At 42.9% G+C, this 16,429-nt stretch overlaps 1 protein-coding gene across 2 annotated transcripts in view; it reads left to right on the top strand.

Moving 5' to 3' along the window:
• eprs1 (glutamyl-prolyl-tRNA synthetase 1) overlaps window positions 1-16,429 on the top strand; it is a 208,488-nt gene that overhangs the window by 178,141 nt on the left and 13,918 nt on the right. For both annotated transcript variants that reach the window (XM_028797360.2, XM_051925007.1), the window contains one exon: window positions 16,170-16,343. In XM_028797360.2, coding sequence (XP_028653193.2) covers window positions 16,170-16,343 — 174 coding nt within the window. The remainder of the gene's footprint in view (window positions 1-16,169; window positions 16,344-16,429) is intronic.

Here is a 16,429-nt window from a genome sequence, read left to right as displayed (position 1 = left end):
CCTGCTTAACTTCAACTTTGTGACTGATGCTTGAACATTATCCTGAAGAATTTGTTGATATTGGGTTGAATTCATGTGACCCTCAACTTTAACAAGGGAACCAGTCCCTGAACTAGCCACACAGCCCCACAGCATGATGGATCCTTGGATTCCGGATCCACGGAAGTGACGTCAAGAGACCCAAGTGGAATCTCCCGTGAATGGTCTACAGGAAAGGGAGAAAAAGAGTCCGTGCACTCTGCCACATCCCGGTATGCCTCGGAATTACTCTTACTCGAGCCCTTTAGCTGTCTCCCATGCGCACGTGTGTGACAAGGCCCCCACAGCCCAGACCTGTCGGGTCGGGAGACCCTGGCCGAGAGGTTGTGAACCCGAGAAAGAGCATCAGCGTTGGCGTGAAGAGCGCCCCGGTGATGAACGAGCGAAAACTTGTACGGCTGGAGGTCAAGAAACCACCGGGTGACCCGCGGATTCGACTCCTTGTGCAGGGCCATCCACTGTAAAGTTGCATGGTCCGTGACAAGGGTGAATTCCCGGCCCTACAGGTAGTACCTCAGCTGAGTAATCGCCCATTTAATCGCCAAAGCCTCCCTCTCCACCGCTGCATACCTGGTCTCCCGGTCCAACAGTTTCTGGCTCAGGAACATGATTTGGTGTTCCGCACCATCGACACCTTGGCTCAGCACGGCTCCCAGGCCTGTGTCCGAAGCATCCGTCTGGAGGATGAAAGGTAAAGAAAAGTTAGATGCCTTCATAATAGGTGCGGACATAAGGGCCTGCTTCAAGTCACCAAATGCAGCGCCTGTCTTTTCAGTCCATACCTCAGTCAAGGGCGCTGCTCTCTCTGAGAACAGGGGCACAAACCGGCGGTAGTACCCCGCTAACCTGAGAAAGGATTGGACCTGCCGCTTGGTTTGCGGACGGGGCCATTTCAAAATGGCATCTACTTTGGAGCACTGTGGCCTCACGGTACCCCGACCCACTAGGTAACCTAAATACTTGGCTTCGGTTATTCCAAAGAAACATTTCTTGGGATTAATCCGAAGCCCGGCCTCACCCAGCGTCCGCAATACCGCTCAGGCATGCTGTAGGTGTTCCATCCACGTGCTGGAGTAGATGACTACGTCATCCAGGTAGGTAGCACTGTATGAGTGATGAGGCCAGAGCACCTTGTCCACCAGAAGCTGGAAGGTTGCTGGAGCCCCGTGTAACCCAAATGGAAGGACACGATACTGCCAATGTCCGCTAGCGGTGCTGAACATGGTTTTAACCTTCGCGAAATCCGTTAAAGGCACCTGCCAGTACCCCTTTGTCATGTCCAGTGTGGTCAAATATTGAGCCTGTCCAAGCCTCTCGAGGAGGTCGTCCACTCGTGGCATTGGATAGGCATCAAATTGGGAGACTTGATTAAGTCGACGGTAGTCATTGCAAAATCTCCAACTCCCATCAGGCTTAGCGACTAATACAATGGGACTGGACCAGGAACTATGACTTTCCTCGATCACACCTAGTTCCAGCATGTGCTTGATCTCATGCTCCACTTCAGCCCTTTTTGCCTCGGGGAAAACGATATGGACGTTCTCAGACTATAACCCCGGGCTCTGTCACAATGTTGTGCTCAACCAGAGAGGTCCTTCCGGGGTTTTCACTCACTACCTCCAGGACAGACAGGATAACTGTTTCCAGCTCCCGTTGTCTGGGACTTAAATCTGCACCGAAGTTAAGGCTAGCCGTGTGAGCAAAGAGTGAGCGGGGCTGACTGGTGGAGGGATCGGGATTCCTGTCCTTCCACGGTTTCAGCAGGTTCACATAATAAACCCGCTCCCTTGGCCGACGATTGGGTTGACTCACCAAATAGTCGACGAGTACTTTCCTCTCCTTAACTTCGTAGGGGCCTTGCCAATGGGCAAGCAACTTAGAGTGGGAGGTAGGTACTAGGACCATAACGATCTTCCGGGCGGAACTCCCAGAGAGGCGTGCCGCGGTCATAATATCGGATCTCTGCTGCTTGGGCCTCTTCCATGTGACTTTTAAGGAGGGGCCAAATCTTACCAAATCTGTCACGTAAATGCGCAATATACTCCAGTATGTTTGCAGAGGGAAGAGCCTGTTCTTCCCATCCTTCTTTTAGGATATCCAATATGCCTCGGGGTTGTTGCCCATACAATAATTCAAAAGGGGAGAACCCGGTGGAGGCTTGCGGGACTTCTTGGTAGGCAAAAAGGATGAGGGGGAGGAGCTGATCCCAGTTCCTTCCATCCCCGCTGACCACCTTATGAAGCATTTGCTTGAGTGTTTGATTAAATCTCACTACCAGACTGTCGGTTTGAGGATGAAACACCTCAGTCTTTAGATGCTTTATTTTAAGTAACTTGGCAGTCTCCTTGAATGTCTCCAAGGTAAAAGGCGTCCCCTGGTCCGTCAAGACTTCCTTGGGGATGTCAATGCGCGCAAAGACTCCTAGTAATTCCCATGCAATGGCTTTGGAAGTGGATGAGCGCAACGGAACAGCTTCGGGGTAACTTGGTAGCACAATCCACGAGGACTAAAATGTACTTGTGTCCTCGGGCTGAGGGCTCTAGAGGTCCGACTAAATCGACCTCAATTTTGTGGAAGGGAACATCAATCCGGGAAATAGGAAAGAGAGGAGCACGGTCCTTTCTAGGAATTTGTCGCAATTGACACTCCGGGCAGGAAGTGCAAAAGCGACGAACCTCCTCATTGATTCCCAGCCAGTAGAAGCAGAGCTTGATTCACTCCAGGGTTTTCTCGGTGCCTAAATGGCCACCTAGGAGGTGGGCGTGTGCTAACTCACAGACCTGCTCCCGGAAGGTCAGCGGGATTAGCAGTAACCTTCTCTCCTGCCCGTCATGCTCAGCTACGCGATACAGAAGGTCATTTTCTAACACAAAGTGAGGACCCTGTGGCATCAACTGGTTAGTGCGTTGGCCGTTGACTAGGACCACTGCATTTTTTGCAAACTTTAGGGAATCGTCATTCCACTGCTCCCTTTTAAAAGAAGCTGGCGTCTCTCTAAATTGAAACCGCAAAAGGGAGAGAGGGTCTGGGTTGACCTCAAAGGGCATTGTTGCCTCCCATTCCGTCTCGGTGCTGGTGGATGACGTCCACTTCGTCTCTCTCTGCCGGTTGATTACACGGTGTGAAGGCAGCTTGAGACAGCTCATCCCCGTCTATAATTAGGCCCAAGTTAACCCCAAGAGTGGTATGTGTCTCACCGCTTTTAATTTTAGACCAGTCCTGTCCTAGTATCACCGGGTGTGGGGGATCTGGGAGGACTGCTATGATTACAGTAATCCCTCCTCCATCACGGGGGTTGCGTTCCAGAACCCCCCGCGAAAGGTGAAAATCCGTGAAGTAGAAACGATATGTTCATATGGTTCTTTTTATATATTTTAAGCCCTTATAAACATTTCCCACACAATTATACAGCATAAACCCTTTGTATTCTCTTAGATGTTAGGTAAGATTCGTTGAAATTATGTATGTAAACACAGTTTATATACAGTAAAACCTAAATATTATTTTAAAGATATCGAGCGTCTCCGATATCACATATGTTACAGCCATTACGACAGACAAGTCACCAGCAATAAATACGTACAATGCAAGAAAAATTGTATACAGTAAAATGTGTGTACCGTGACACTAAACTATGTACATGTAATAAGTACTGTACGTAGATAATTATTTATGGTTACTCACCAACAATGACATGACGACTTGTCCGATAACGATGAGTTTAATTTTACTGAACAACAAAGGAGAGCATTATAGCTCTTCTAAAGGATCCTCTTCAAGCGACTGTGTAGCACCGCCGTTGTTCTCCTTTCGGCAGTCTTCAATCCAAATCCCTAAAGCAGATTCCATCCAGACTACTGCCTTATTACGTCCACTTGCAACTCGTTTTGCGCCCTGGTTAAAGAACACTGCGGCCGTAGATCTTATATGCTTTTCGTCCTTTTTAAATAAAAAGAATCATGGACTCATTGATGCCGTAATGGTGTCCTGCAGCGGTGTAGCTGTTCCCTTCCTTCAACATATCCAAAACTTTTACCTTTTCTGCAATCATTTGCATCTTCTGTTGGCGTTTGGACACGGCCCCTGAAGCAGTAGCAGGAGCACGTTAATGCTAAATGAGTGAGATGAGACTTCCTGGTTAATGCAGCACTCCGTCGCTGAGCCAGTCAGCACACAGGAACTTAACTGTGTGCTCTGATTAGGTAGCTTCTCAGTCATCCACCAATAGCATCCCTTGTATGAAATCAACTGGGCAAACCAACTGAGGAAGCATGTACCAGAAGTAAAAAGACCCATTGTCCACAGAAACCCGCGAAGCAGTGAAAAATCCGCGTTATATATTTAGATATGCTTACATATAAAATCCGCGATAGAGTGAAGCCTCGAAAGTCGAAGCGCGATATAGCGAGGGATTACTGTAATTTCTGAACCAATCCCCTGTAACTGATAACAAAACAGGCGGACCTGTACCAGCGGATTTCTCCGTGGACACAGGTTATACTGGTCTCAAATTTTAAGTATTGTCATGGTAGCACAAATTGGCAGGCAACAATAGAAATGTTGCTGCCGGAATCAAACAAAGCTGTGGTTTTGTATCCATTTGCAATCACCACGCCTGTGTGTAGGACCGCCAACGGGTTAGTCAGAGCACACCAACACCTCCTCCCCCTCCACCTGCATTCCTCCTTGCTCCCAAGCCGTTTGCTTGCCCGCAACTCTGGGGACGTCAGCACAAGCTCCGGGTTGTACAGGGCAGGGCTACGTTCAGGGGCGGCCAGCGGTTGGGCTCGACTAAGGGATGTTTCTGCTTCCCCAGGTTGCGAGGCCGTCCCCTGCGCCTCAATGAGGTTTATCAACCCTTTCATATTCCGAAAGTCTTTACCCCAGACTGGCTGGGCGAAACGGTGTGTGTATGTATGTGTATGTGTGTGTGTGTATATATATATATATATATATATATATATATATATATTATATATATATATATATATATATATATATATATATATATATATATATATATATATATATATATTTATATTGTCACACTTGGGTCACAGAATTGCACAGAAAACAGAGGAGGTTGAAGAGACTGGAATTTTATTCAAACACTGCAAACAAACATTTGTCTCTTTATAAGGTTTTAAACGTGCTCCTTGACAGGATAGAGTTGACAGTTCCGTTTCTCATTTAAAAGTAAGCACAGGTATCTTCTTCTTCGAAGGAGAATGTGTCAGGAGCAGGAAAAGTCTGAGAGAGAGAAGGAGAAGCAAAACAATCAATTCCAAACTGACAGAAGCCCGTACAAGCTTTTTAAGTAAGTGGAGTACCGCGCGAGAGGCATATTACGCGACAGAGCCACCAGAAAGGTAAGGAGGAATGTGAAGGTAGTCTGTCAACGTTTTTCAGGGGTTTTCCCAGCAGCGTCTGTATTCTCTGGAGGTGCAATCAGCTCCGCAGCTCACAATATATATATATGTATGTGTGTATATATATATATATATATATATATATATATATATATATACTGTGATGGTGACTGTCAACTCAGGAAGTTTTCTTTCTTTTTAAATGTTCTTCCTTTTTAGGTATTCTGGTTTGTGTGTTCAGACCATTGTGTGTTTATGTGTGTATACATATATATATATGTATTAATTTATTTACAGAGCTTCTGTAAAATGTCACATTTCTCCCTGTTGACAAATAAAGTTATGTCTGTGTCTGTACAGGAGTGCTGTCGAGTTAGTTTGTGTTCCTCATGACCTAATAATTGTATAGAGTATGTTTAGAAAATGTATGGATGGCTGTTTAAATACTGTGGTTAACACTCAGACAGCCTTGTTTAATGCATTCCTGCCCCAGAGTATTTTGACCTGATAATTAGATGAATGTTGGACAAAATTGGGAAGCAGGTTTGACAAAATGTTCATGTATGTTCCACAGGAGAAGGTATGCTTTTCTTTGTTTTTTCTGTGGTTTAAAACATTGATTCCCAACCTGGGGGTCCCAACCCTAAAGCCTCACAATGGATCGCAAAGGACCTCTCTATTTTAAGGGGTGCAAAATCAATTTATTTAAATATTTTGTTTATTTAACGTGTCTAGGCATTTAATTAATGTGTGACATAAACAACTAAATTTGTAGACATTTGTATTATTTCTTTATAAAAAAAAAATAAACATTGTGATATCAGCAATGACAAGGACGCTATTTGCATAATACTATTAGTATTCACAGAGCGGAGCTAGCATGCAAGCTAATCTAACCATAGAATTACGAGGTAAAACAGTTAAAGGGCTTTTTGAAAAATGGCCAAGCGTCAGGGAGAAGAAGAGAGCATTGATTATCTCAGAAATATAAAAAGGACTTATCAGGACAGTTATTTGGAGTTTGGTTTCATTGAGTCAATGGACAAAGTCAAAATTGAGTGTGTCATTTGCGGTGAGAAACTGGCGAAATGAAAGTATGAAACCCTGCAAACTGAAGCAACACCCGGACACGGTGGGTAAACCTAGGGAGTTTTTTCTCAGAAAAAAAGAAACTGTGATAACTAACAGGCCCCAGAATATTAGGGAAAGTTTTGCCAGGGCTGGAAATGACCAAAAGCAAGCAAGTATTGCATTGTTTGAGTGCTCTCTTCTTATTGCACAAGCCAAAAAGCTACATAACATAGCAGAGACACTTACTAAACCGGCTTGCATTAAAATTGCAGAAATAATGTGTGGACCTCAGGTCTCTAGCAAATTCAAGATTGTACCACTGTCTTACAAAACTGTGAAAGACAGAATTGACAGAACGGCTAGAAACGTTGAGAACACACTGATAGAAAATCTCAAAACAGGACCGTTTTCCATCCAGCGCGATGAAACTACCATTGTGGGAGAGGAGGCAATACTGATTGTATATGTACAGTACATCAACAAAACCGAACTGAAACAAGACATTCTTATGTCTGTCAATCTAACAACCACCACACGAGGAGAAGATATTTTCTGTGTTGTTGACACATACTTCACAAAACACAATCTTCCCTATAACAATTTAGTTGCATGCTGCACAGATGGAGCTGCCTCTGTGATGGGAAAGAATAAAGGCTTCAACAGCCGTTTGAAAGAGAAAGCGCCCCACTGCCTGGTGTTTCATTGCATGATACACAGGCAGGCTCTGGCCAGCAAACATCTCTGTGAGGAGCTAAATGAAACCTTAAAGACTGTTGTAAAAATGGTGAACTTTATTACAGCTCATCCAGTCAACAAATGAATCTTTGCACAGCTGTGTGAGGACGAGACCCACCAGCCTCTTCTCCTCCATACTGAGGTGCGCTGGTTGTCCTGGGGCAAAGTGTTGGGAGCGTTTCATTGAACTTCAAAATCTGTTAAGAGACTTCCTGACCCTCCATAACCAAAAACTACTGAAGGAAATGACAGCCGAGTTTCTAATTAAGACATCATAACCGGCGGAGATAGTTGGTGTCTATAATGAAACAAACAAACAGATGCAGGGCGCAGGGACCAGTATAATGGTGTGCAAGGAAGCAGTGGATGCATTTTTGCGTAAAGTGGTGAAGAGGGATCTAGAGCCCTTCCCCTCTTTAAATAAACAACCGGGGGGGAAGTTATCTGATGATTTGATCCGCCAGTTCACCCACCCCATGGAGCAGCTTCAGGAGGAGATGAAATTCCGGTTTTCAGACATAAATGAACACGTCGCAAAAGACGCATGGGTGATGATGGACCCATTTCTTATGAAAGAGGAGGATGTGGAATATCTTCAGGCTGAGGATATTAAGTCGAATTCTCTCTTGAAGAAATTCTATGATGAATATGAATATATTCATATTCATACATGCAGTTTTGGCTTGTGAAGACCTGGCATCGCTCCAAGACTTGTGCTTCACGCAACCACCAGATTCATCCTGCCGTTCGCAACGACATACTTATCAGAGACTGCTTTCAGTGCTCTTGTCACCATCAAATCAAAGGCATGGAACAAGCTTGACGTGCATAGTGACTTTTGTATGCCTGTCACCAAAATCACACCTGAAATCCCATCACTGGCCCAAGAGTTACGAGCCCAACGCTCACATTAAATGCCATCCTGTTCGTAGCCTTGAAAGGGAACAAGTTCATGTGTCACAAGTTCATTTAAACATAGGAAAGACTGGCTGATATATTGCAGTATTCACAGGAAATAATCTGTTCAGAAAAGTAATACACACTGTTAAGCACGTTATTACTCATTATGCTAACTGTTTGGCTTCAATTTACATATAGCCTATTATTTTTGTTCTGTACTGTTACTGTTATGCATTGAATATAAAAGATCAAAACAATTCAAAAGTGCTAGGGCTATTTTATTTTTTCTTAGTAATAGTACTTGTCCGGGATGGGAGAAGGTGGGGGTCATCAAAATATTCACTGGTAAAATAGGGGTCCCTTGGGAAAAGGTTGGGAACCACTGGTTTAGAACATGGATGGCTTAACATTCTTGAAGGAGATATACTTATTTATGTACCAGAACCATGCATGGTTCATTAGAATGCCATGCAAACTTTACTTGTGTAGAAACTAAAGCTTACAATTGGTTAATGTAGCAGAACAGGTTTCCAAACTAAGTAAATGTGTAGGAATATATAGAGAATTAAATATGTAAGAGTCTTTAAAAGACATTATCAAGTCAGTGCTTAAACCTATTAAAATGTAATGTTGTAAAAATTAGCTGTTTACTCTCAGAAACTAACAAATGTCCGTGAGTTAAAGCATAACTTTCAGAAGGGAGCATAACGGGGGCAAACTGATGTTTAACCTTCAGGCTGTGATCGATGATGAGATCGATAGCCTCAAAATCTTTAGCCAGTTGGTTGATTTGTTATTAACAAACAGTGGCAGCTGATATTCTGGCATGAAGTTTATCTAACACCTTTATTTTCTCACTAGGCAACATCACTGAATTTGCATGCTTGGGCTTAATGCCTGCAGGACTTGCACTATGCTATGGGGGCATAATTGCAACACAAAACTTGATATTTTAAGTAAAACAATAGAAATAGGCAGCAAATGCATGGAGTAGGATACGTGCTGCTCCCCAAATGTGCGGGCATCGCACCACTCATTTTTTTCTGTTCTGTGCATTGCCACAAACCCCACGAATGTGCGAGGTTGGCAACATGAAAGCAAAAAAGAGGTTACAAATAAAACTGTGTTTATGCTTGGCATTGTGACTGTCAAACACATGGTTATTGAGAATTGACTGTAGGTAATGAGCCAGATTGTGTTACTACTTTTTGTACCAAGCTTGAATATTGCATAACATTTTTTAATAAATAGTTAAAATTATTAACCAGCATTAAAACATCTGAATTCCTCCAGTGTCATCTTTATTTTGTGATTTGATTTGGGCTGAAAATCAGATGAAAGTTTTATTTTTGCAAAATAGGCAGTAATATACAAAATGATACAGCACACACTACCAGTCAAAAGTTTTAGAACACCTCAGTTTTTCCAGTTTTTCTTCAAATTTAATTTGTTTAATTTGTTTATTAGTTTATATGCAGTGGATTAAATACAACGGTGAAAAGGTAAAAGCATTAAACTACCAGAGGTTTAAATTTAAAGTTTGCTTAGTAAAAACTGAAATAAAGAAAATGTTAGAATATTACAAATAGCCCTTCTTCAGGAAGAAACTAATAGGTTACAACCTTACAGATGTTATGCAGCAATTAACACTAGAATCCCCGAAACACTACGCAAAAATTTGTAATGCTGGGCCACCTTAAATTCCTTTCTGTCAGCACATGCAGCCTGCTATCCCAACCCCCGCCAACAGAGCTGAAGTCGGTCGTAAACTTATCGGGCTGTGAGGTGCTTTGAGTTGTATAGGGTACATAATATATTGTTATTTGGAATACATACATTTCATGTGTGTTCCATTTCTACCGTAATCTGGATAAATGTAGGATGACAGGAAATGCAAGGCAATAAATGTTGAACACATAACTACAACAGAAACTTTTTTCATGTTATAGTAATAATTTGGTAAAATGTTGACGTAAAATGTATAATGTGTGAAGACTGAAGTCCAAATATCAAATAAATACTTTCACAAAAGGTATAACAAAACAAGTGCGCCCTTATTCAAGAATATAACCGAAGAAAAATAAATTATTCAATTCACATGTTGCTGTTAATATGTAAAAACCAAAACCCAAATATCAATTGCATGGCTGGTGAAGAGGTAAGAACAGCTGCCTCTAAATCAAGCAGGTTCAATCCAGGGTCTTCCCTGCATTTACTGTTATGAGTAGTGAGCTGCCCCCCGATCAGAACCCGAGTGGTATTTTGTTATTGGACTTCTGTGCTCGTCACGGATTGTCCATAACAAACACCATGTTCAAGCATAGGGGTGTTCATATGTGCACTTGGCACCAGGACACCCTAGGCCTCAGTTCGATGATCGACTTTGTGGTCGTGTCGTCGGACTTGCGGCCACATGTCTTGGACACTCGGGTGAAGAGAGGGGCGGAGCTATCAACTGATCACCACCTGGTGGTGAGTTGGCTTCGATGGTGGGGGAGGATGCCGGTCAGGCCTGGTAGGCCCAGAACTTCGACCATGTCCCGAGGGAGGTGGGGGACATTCAGTCCGAATGGGCCATGTTCCGTGCCTCTATTGTTGAGGCGGCTGACCGGAGCTGTGGCCGAAAGGTGGTCGGTGCCTGTCGTGGCGGCAATCCCCGAACCCGTTGGTGGACACCGGCGGTGAGGGATGCCATCAAGCTGAAGAAGGAGTCCTACCGGTCCCTTTTGTCCTGTGGAACTCTGGAGGCAGCTAATAGGTACTGGCAGGCCAAGCGGAATGCAGCTTCGGTGGTTGCTGAGGCAAAAACTCGGGCATGGGAGGAGTTTGGGGAGGCCATGGAGAACGACTTTCGGACGGCTTCGAGGAGATTCTGGTCCACCGTCCGGCGTCTCAGGAGGGGGAAGCAGTGCAGTGTCAACACTGTATATGGTGGTGATGGTGCGCTGCTGACCTCGACTTGGGACGTTGTGAGTCGGTGGGGGGAGTACTTCGAAGTCCTCCTCAATCCCAATAACATGCCTTCCAATGAGGAAGCAGAGCCTGGGGACTCGGAGGTGGGCTTCCCCATCTCTGGGACTGAGATCACCGAGATGGTCAAAAAACTCCTTGGTGGCAGGGCCCCGGAGGTGGATGAGATACGCCCGGAGTTCCTCAAGGCTCTGGATGTTGTAGGGCTGTCTTGGTTGATACGTCTCTACAACATCACATGGACATCAGGGACAGTGCCTCTGGATTGGCAGACCGGGGTGGTGGTCCCCCTCTTTAAGAAGGGGGACCGGAGGGTGTGTTCCAACTACAGAGGGATCACACTCCTCAGCCTCCCTAGAAAAGTCTATTCGGGGGTTCTGGAGAGGAGGGTCCATCGGATAGTCGAGCCTCGGATTCAGGAGGAACAGTGTGGTTTTCGTCCTGGTCGCGGAACAGTGGACCAGCTCTACACCCTTAGCAGAGTCCTGGAGGGTGCATGGGAGTTCGCCCAACCAGTCTACATGTGTTTTGTGGACTTGGAAAAGGCGTTCGACCGTGTTCCTCGGGGGATCCTGTGGGGGGTGCTCCAGGAGTATGGAGTCCCGGACCCCCTGATAAGGGCGGTTCGGTCCCTGTAAAACCGGTGTCAGAGCTTGGTCCGCATTGCCGGCAGTAAGTTGAACCCGTTTCCAGTGAGAGTTGGACTCTGCCAGGGCTGCCCTTTGTCACCGATTCTGTTCATAACTTTTATGGACAGAATTTCTAGGCGCAGCCAGGGTGTTGAGGGGGTCCGGTTTGGTGGACTCAGGATTGGGTCACTGCTTTTTGCAGATGATGTTGTCCTGTTTGCTTCATCAGGCCGTGATCTTCAGCTCTCTCTGGATCGGTTCGCAGCTGAGTGTGAAGCGGCTGAGATGGGAATCAGCACCTCCAAATCCGAGACCATGCCTGAAAAGGGTGGAGTGCCCTCTCAGGGTTGGGAGTGAGATCCTGCCTCAAGTGGAGGAGTTCTTGTATCTCGGGGTCTTGTTCACGAGTGAGGGAAGAATGGAGCGTGAGATCGACAGGCGGATCGGTGCGGCGTCCGCAGTGATGCGGGCTCTGCATCGGTCTGTCGTGGTGAAAAAGGAGCTGAGCCATAAGGCAAAGCTCTCAATTTACCGGTCGATCTATGTTCCTACCCTCACCTATGGTCATGAGCTATGGGTAGTGACCGAAAGAACGAGATCGCGAATACAAGCAGCTGAAATGAGTTTCCTCCGCAGGGTGTCTGGGCTCTCCCTTAAAGATAGGGTGAGAAGCTCAGTCATCCGGGAGGGGCTCAGAGTAGAGCCGCTGCTCCTCCGCATCGAGAGGAGTCAGATGAGGTGGCTCGGGCATCTGATCAGGATGCCTCCTGGACGCCTCCCTGGGGAGGTGTTCCGGGCACGTCCAACCGGGAGGAGGCCCCGGGGAAGACCCAGGACACGCTGGAGGGACTATGTCTCCCGGCTGGCCTGGGAACGCCTCGGGATTCTCCCGGAAGAGCTAGAAGAAGCGGCCGGGGAGAGGGAAATCTGGGCATCTCTGCTCAAGCTGCTGCCCCCGCGACCCGACCTCGGATAAGCGGAAGAGAATGGATGGATGGATGGATGGAGTAGTGAGCTGCTGTTATTACTGTTATATGATTAAAAAATACATTTGCTTTGAGTCTGTAACAGCCAGTGTAAAGTTTTGCTACTTGTAAAAGTTAGTATTTTTTATTCAGTTTTTTCTCTCAGTCACGTTCATGTGGTACAACAAGTCTGCCTCTTCCTGTCTGAGTTGATAGTGTTTATCTCCATTCTTTTTACAGGAGCAGCGATTTTAAGGTGTTCCTGGCATTACAAGTTTTTTCATAGGCTTCAGGGATTCTAGTTTTAAAAGTAAATTAATCTTTGCAAGTTGAAACAAACAGTTTGCATAGGAGTTTCAATTTATGATGATTGCTTAAAAACTCTCAATTTGTATTAAAACAGAGTTGGAACATATTTTGCTATGCTCTGTTTACACCCTATAAAGTTATAAATTCCAGTGATAATGGCAAGAAAACAGCAGTTAACAAGTGGAATGAGTCATTGCATTATTACCCTTAGAAGTGTAGGCGTTTCATTATAATGAAATAGTATGAAGAAATAGCAACAATAAATTAATAAGTGTTGAGTACACAATCCAAAGGCAACTGGAAACCAGAAGAAACTCTCATAGGAAGTCGCAATACAATCAGAAGACAAGTTTCTGAGTGTCACCAACTTGTGTGATAGGAGCCTAACAAGTCTAGTTGACCACTTCATTTAAATTTTAAATAACCTTTTGTTGGAGTTTGTTTTACTATACCCAGTGCTAGAATTCAGTGCTAGAATTCACCTCCTAAGTAACAACAAAAGTTTAAAGTAAGGATAATAGTGAAATGAATTGCATTAAAAACCTGCTTTATCTTTGGTATGGTTTAGTAATGAGTGTTGTAAAATTCTTTTTTCTCTTTGTTCAAGGAATTAGTTTATTTTTATTACAGTTGGGCTTTTTGTGTTTGTTTTATGTTGAACAACAGTAAATCTAAATAAAACATAAGAAAATTGTCAAATGTGGCTGTACTTATCCGTTTCATGAATGTTCATATATTTGGATTTAATAACATAAAATAATAAAAAGTAATACACTGTAACACATTACATTATATTATAAGTAACTTTATAACATGTTTAGTTGTTTTTTGTAGCCAAGATAACCAAACAAAATAGTTTGCGTTCAGGTAGTTTCTTTAGAAGCATAGATAGGTCTAAAAAGAGAAAGATTTGCGGCAGCAGGGCAATACTACAAGATAGAAAGGACCATACATTGTTCTTCTCTCTTGTTAAATGAACCCTAGCCTGAAGGAATCTATTAATTTTTTACATTTAAGATTTTTTGCTTAAAGATTTACCAGTGTTATTTCTTGTCCTAGTGTGTATGTAAACACAGGGAACTCCACTTTCTGTATTACTAGGGGGCTTCGCCCGCCAACCCCCGTGTTTGGTTTTCCGGATACACACCTTTAAGTTTTTTTTTTTCTTTGAATTGTTGCTATTTCCTTAGTTTCACTTTTATTTCAGAACTTCTGTAAAAACAATATTTGTAATCTTGCGAGTCCCAATATGCTGAATCTTTTTAATGAGGTCAGGATAGGTTTCTCTGTTTGGAATTTCAGCACAGACAAAACGATCTACATCATCAGCAGTTAATAATTTTTTTTTTTACAAAGTAAAAAAGTAAGTAGAGTTCTGCATTGGACTCCTGTCTGTAAAGTCGTGCTGTTTTCTTCTCACAGTTCCAGAAGTACATGGGGTTACCAAAGTGATACCCCACCTTTTGTCTAGGTTTTTGTACAAGGGCTAGACACAACGTTTTTGACTCCTGGGGTAGTTATACAGGACAACACGCCGTAAAATGCATCCTGATCCGCTTATCAAAAACTGTGCAAAGTTAGAAGAATATCAGTTAGATTAACAAAAATTCATAGATTGAAAGGTAACAGTATAGTAGAACATAATAAATAAGTAAAATTATGTGAATAAAGTAGAATTAAGTGTTAAGGTGCAATAGTGTAGTAATTATTGTGCAAAACCAAAGTTAGACTGGTGCAAAGTTAAATGAGGCAGTTTGTTTGTTTGTGCTACTGCGATCTTTCTTTTTTTATATTTTCTAATTTTCCTACTTTCATATCCTTTAACTTTTTCCACACTGAGCCTTTCTAATTTCACTGGTTTCATAGTCTCTAACCTGCTCTGCATGTGATTAGCGTCAACGTTTGTAAACGTCTTTATGAAGTTCTACTTTCTTTTACTCATTGTCTTTTAATTCTGAGCTGGATTGGACGTGCTTTTTTTCAATTCCACTTGTTCCGGGCTGAAAATTACTTTCCTTATTTTCTGAATTTGCACCTCGATTATTCTTTTTTGCTCTTTTTTCTGTCCAACGCATTTGAGTCTCTTTTCTCCACGCTGCTTTCTTCTTCGCTTAGATGTCGACATTTAATATATAACGTACCTTGTACTCTTTATATGCGCTGAGAGCCCTGGATCTGTGTGCTCAAATCCAACACAAGACTGAATGTTTTGCTGCCTATTGTCCTATTTGATAGATTGTAAGTAGGGCGTGTCTTTGGTCTCGCGGGTCTTTAAAATGTCTTTCGAGATTATCATGTATCGTAGCCTTGCATTTGCTTTCCAGTCCAGGATTTTCTTTTATATACTGTGTAGAGAGACATATTTGCCTGAAGAAGGGGCCTGAGTTGCCTCAAAAGCTTGCATATTATAATCTTTTTAGTTAGCCAATAAAAGGTGTCATTTTGCTTAACTTTTCACTACATTCATAATGGCTAACACGGTACAACACCCTAGTACTATTAAGAGAGTAGTAAGAGTGGAACAAATATCTAGTCTTGGTGGAATGGCTACCCTGTCTTCTCTTAAAACCAGTGGTTTCAGATACTGGGAAACCTCCCTATAGTATCTTTTACAGTAGCCTAGATCAAGGTTTTCCCACGTAGTCTTTCAAATTACATTAGAAATCAGGTCTTACTTTATTTATATTTTTAGTATTTTGATGTCTATCTTGCAGACATTCTACAATTAGTTATCTTTGTGCTGCAGTATATACCAAAGTACAACAATATTGACCATAGTCATACATTTTATCATTTTTCTCCCTGTTATGTCAAAAGCATGATTTACATTTTGGATCATTTTATTTTAAATGTAGTTGTAATCAACAAGGGCACATTACAGAAATGGTGGCAGTGATTTTTGTACTTTGATTTTGCATTTTTTGAGACTTGCACATTGGATCTGTTTACTGTTGTCTGCTTTTGTAAATCCTTTTAATATAAATGTATACAGAGTTTGTTTATTTTATACAGATTTACAAATTACTTGACCTGGATAAAAAGATCAGATTTCTGCATGTTTTGCTGAAGGATTTTTCAATTAAGCTGATTGACAGTTAGTGACAATGGCATTGTGTACTTTTTGCAGAGATATGTTTTGTTTTGTCCCATTTTATTTGAATCTTATCTTCTTTATTAAACAGGTTATCATCATTCCATGTGGCATTACAGTTTCATTACCTGAGGAGGTGAGAGATGCTCTTTTTTCTAAATGTACCCAATATCTGAACACATTCTGCAAAGCTGGTATCCGTGTGAGAACTGATATTCGGGATAACTACTCCCCTGGCTGGAAATTTAATCACTGGGAGCTCAAGGTAAACATTCTTGATGCTGTATGTTTATCTTTTTGATATTATTTTGTATGTTGGCATTTTAGTTAATGTAATTGGATACCAAAACT

This window comes from Erpetoichthys calabaricus, chromosome 3 (genome assembly GCF_900747795.2).
Source record: "Erpetoichthys calabaricus chromosome 3, fErpCal1.3, whole genome shotgun sequence".
Taxonomy (NCBI): Eukaryota; Metazoa; Chordata; class Cladistia; order Polypteriformes; family Polypteridae; genus Erpetoichthys; species Erpetoichthys calabaricus.
This window is presented reverse-complemented; position numbering and strand designations above follow the sequence as displayed.